The 3,785-nt window shown below is 35.3% G+C and overlaps 1 protein-coding gene across 1 annotated transcript in view; it reads right to left on the reverse strand.

The window, feature by feature from the left end:
* Nucleotides 1–3,785, reverse strand: part of LOC106877428 (uncharacterized PE-PGRS family protein PE_PGRS54) — a 58,501-nt gene that overhangs the window by 7,912 nt on the left and 46,804 nt on the right. Inside the window, exons 16-17 of the mRNA XM_014926329.2 lie at nt 3,442–3,624; nt 2,602–2,715 (exon numbers count right to left, since the gene is read on the reverse strand). Of these exons, the coding sequence (XP_014781815.2) occupies nt 2,602–2,715; nt 3,442–3,624 (297 nt within the window). The remainder of the gene's footprint in view (nt 1–2,601; nt 2,716–3,441; nt 3,625–3,785) is intronic.

Here is a 3,785-nt window from a genome sequence, read left to right on the forward strand (position 1 = left end):
TATATATATATATATATATATATATATATATCGTCCAAGTCGTGCAACCGCATACTGGCTCTGTTTTAGGCACAACCAGACTTGAGGTGGCTAGTGAAGTATGCCACTGATATATTCTTCTTACATTTCTATAGTAGTTGATGTAGACAATCTATATACGCCTCTTTATGTGTAATTGGATATCTGAGGTCCACTCGTACTTAGGTAATTGATATCCAGGTAAGAGTACCGGGCAAAAAACAAGGGCAATCATTAAACAAGACAACAAACTCAGTAACATCAATGAGGAACAGATGTGAAAGAAATCGACGATTCTGATAATGGTTTTTCATCGAAAAAGAAAGAAAGATAAATGAAATAACAGTCATGATGTTGGATTAGAGATTTAACGTGCTTCAATGACGTACAGGTCAAAGTAGGGCAAAGAAATTGTTTCTTAGTTTTTAGTAAAGTGTATTTCTAAATTCAGCTTCCACTTTGCTCCACCCTATGAATTCAATCAAATATTTTATCCGGCGACATGTATCGTATGTTAAGCATTATCGTTTATCAAACGGTATCTTACGATTTGTGTTTCTTATACGAAACATAGCGTTATGAATTGGTCATTTCATCATCCTCTTATCACGTAATAACATTTTATCTTCTGTTATTATAAACAACTATACGGATGTATCATATCACAAATGTTATAGTCTCTTATCATACGATAATGCTCTATATGTATCTTTTCCTCTTACCATAACGTATCTTGCATTTTGTATCACATTTTCTATATTATATAACCTGAAACCACTAATAACTTAAGGGAAAACGTATGCGGTGATCATAACATTAATTTCATTTTCTTTTTGCTGGGAATAGAGCTATGTTCTGGATAATGATTTGCTTCCCACTAACTGAAGGCTGTGTGGAGGCGCGTAGCTTAGTGGTTATGGTATCAGAATCATGATCGTAAGATTGTGGTTTCGATTCCTGGACCGAGCGACGCGTTGTGTTCTTGGGCAAAACACTTCATTTCACGTTGCTCCAGCCCACTCAGCTGGCAAAAATGAGTAACGCTGTGATGGACTGGCGTCCCGTCCAGCTACGGAACACGTACGCCATTGCAACCGGGCCCATGAGCCTGGCTAGGCTTTAAAGGGGCGCATTTAAAAATTAACTGAAGGCTGTGGTGGAGGGGAACTTCGGAATACATGCGTTACCATTATTTTGATGTTGTGACGTCGTTGTTGTTGTTGTTGTTGTTGTTGTTGTTGTTGTTGCTGATGCTGTTGAAGTCGTTTCTGTTGATGTTTTTTTTGCTGCTGCAACCTTTAGTGATATTGTTGTTGTTGCTGTTGTTATTTTAAACCCTGCGTCAGCATTGATTAGGGTCACGTTATTTCTCTGTTTTCGCTTATCCTTTTACTGCCATTACGCGACCCCACAAGAAGACTTTATTGTGCAGAACTTTGATCAAAGTCATCCCAGCCGTATCCATCCCGTCTTTTATTATTCAGACATAGCAGTGTCATCTGGAACTGCATTATCTCCAATGTTCATCTGTTGGAAGGTGGGGGAGTAAAAGTGATGGGGTGGGCTGCTTCGAAAGAGATTCCACTGCCTCTTTTGATCGTATTTTATCCAATTTTATCTTTCTATATTCTGAGTTCGTATCTCGCAGGGTTAATTTTGTCTTACATTCCTTAGGGTTCGATAAACTGCATACAGTCATGTTCGATAAACTGCATACAGTCAAATACATAACATAATACAAATACGAGGAATTATAATTTTTTACTGACTAAATTATCATACTAGAAGGAAGGGCAAGTCTCCTGGAAAGCAAATCTATTTTCCAGTTTCGACATTCATTCAAAACTAATTTGTTTTAATTACGTCACTAATACCCCAAAGGAAAGCATAAATGCATAAAGTTCTTCTTTTGCTATGCTTTAAAGCATGCGGTTATGTATCTAGAGGAAACCGAAGCCCACATTTCCTGACAGAACTACGAGGACCCTTTATGTACACAGCTGTGCACAGTATGTGAAAAACAAAAGATAATATTTGGCTTCGTAAGCCAACTCATTACAATCAACGCCAACTTTCTATCCATCAATTCAAAACCAAGAGAACTTTTACCTGATCCTTCCAATCTGCTAGAAATAGCAACCAAATCTCTTTTGAATCACACTTTACCATCTTAGAAAAAGGAAGAACATATGGAATAGTTTAATACCGGAAATAAAAAGTAGGTTGCTTACCATTAGAATATCTAGGTTTGCTTCATTTAATCTTTCAATGAATTTTGTAACATTGGTATTTGGTATCAAAACGAATTGTGTCTTTGAGATATTTGAGGAACATTAACAACATAAGATAGTACTAGATTTAATTTAGACCCAGATTTAATTTAAGTGTCACACAATGCTACGTAAATTAATTTCTTAATTAAGAGAAACCTATACACTTTCAAACGAGGGGGAATAATTGTTTAATATTCAGTATTTTCTGCGAGAGAAAGGAAAAGGTTTTACGTGTGATCCGTGGCCTCGTCGCAGGCTTGTAACACTGAGAGCTAAACATAAAGACGGTCAATTCAATTAAAAGTCATACCTGTTCTAGATTCGATACTTAAATCGGTTCGCCATCTGATTGGTTTATCTGTGTTGGTGCTCCCAGAATCCTCGGGAAAGATATTAAGCACAGGGTCAAAGGTGATCCGCATCACTGAAAAATAAATGAAAGAGAAAGAGTACGAATGTTTCAATGTCATGCAATATGTGGTTATTTGACATGTTAACATAAATCCCATCAATTTTGTTAAAAATGGAGGAGACAAGTTGTTAAAATTTATAGGTTTAATTCTAGCAGACGATCGTTTCGTGCAGAGATATAATAATATAAATTCATGATTGAATTAAATTAATTAAATATCATCGTACTTTTCATGGCAGGAAGGAAAGAAACCATAATACAAGGAACATAAGAGGGAATATACCAGAAAAAATTGGATCTAGGAGAGTTATGGTTAAATATCCGACATGACTCCCATCTCACACGGTTACCAATATTTCTTTTTAAGTTCCTTGTATTATGGTTTCCTTCCTCCTTGCACTGAGGAGTACGTTGATATTTAATTAATTTAATTTAATCATGAATTTATCTTATTATTATTGTACGAAACGATCCTCTGCTAGAATTAAACTTCTTATATATTTTAACAACTCCTCCATTTTTAACAAAATTGATGGTATTAATGGAATTTTATTCTATATATTCATCATACATTATATACAAGGACTACTTTCATATCTTCGCAAATTTACGCCTGTAAACACCCAGCAAAGTATGAAGAATCAACATTAGAAATCTTTTTTGGGAAACCTCCAGTTAAAGGACGAATCCGCATTCAACCTTTATACACCTATATATATTACTGTATATTATACTTACTGTCATAAAGGCACTTGATAGATCTACCGTCCCATATTGTGTTTATTGGACACTGAAGGAGCACAAGTGAACCGAGCCTGCATTGATAGAACTGTATAAGGGAGTTTAACTTCGGATAGAAATAGTCTTTCATACAGTGAGTACATTGTGAGTTGTCCATCTCGCTGATGCATAGAGTGGTTTCTGACAAAACGAAAATGAAAGAACACTAAGTTGGATTATATACATGTCTATATTCTTCTATTGTTTTACTTCTTTCAGTCATTAGACTGCGTCCATTACTGGGAAATAAATGCATACGATTATAAATATAAATACAAATACATACATACATACATATATAT

The sequence above is a fragment of the Octopus bimaculoides genome, chromosome 5 (genome assembly GCF_001194135.2).
Source record: "Octopus bimaculoides isolate UCB-OBI-ISO-001 chromosome 5, ASM119413v2, whole genome shotgun sequence".
Lineage (NCBI taxonomy): Eukaryota > Metazoa > Mollusca > Cephalopoda > Octopoda > Octopodidae > Octopus > Octopus bimaculoides.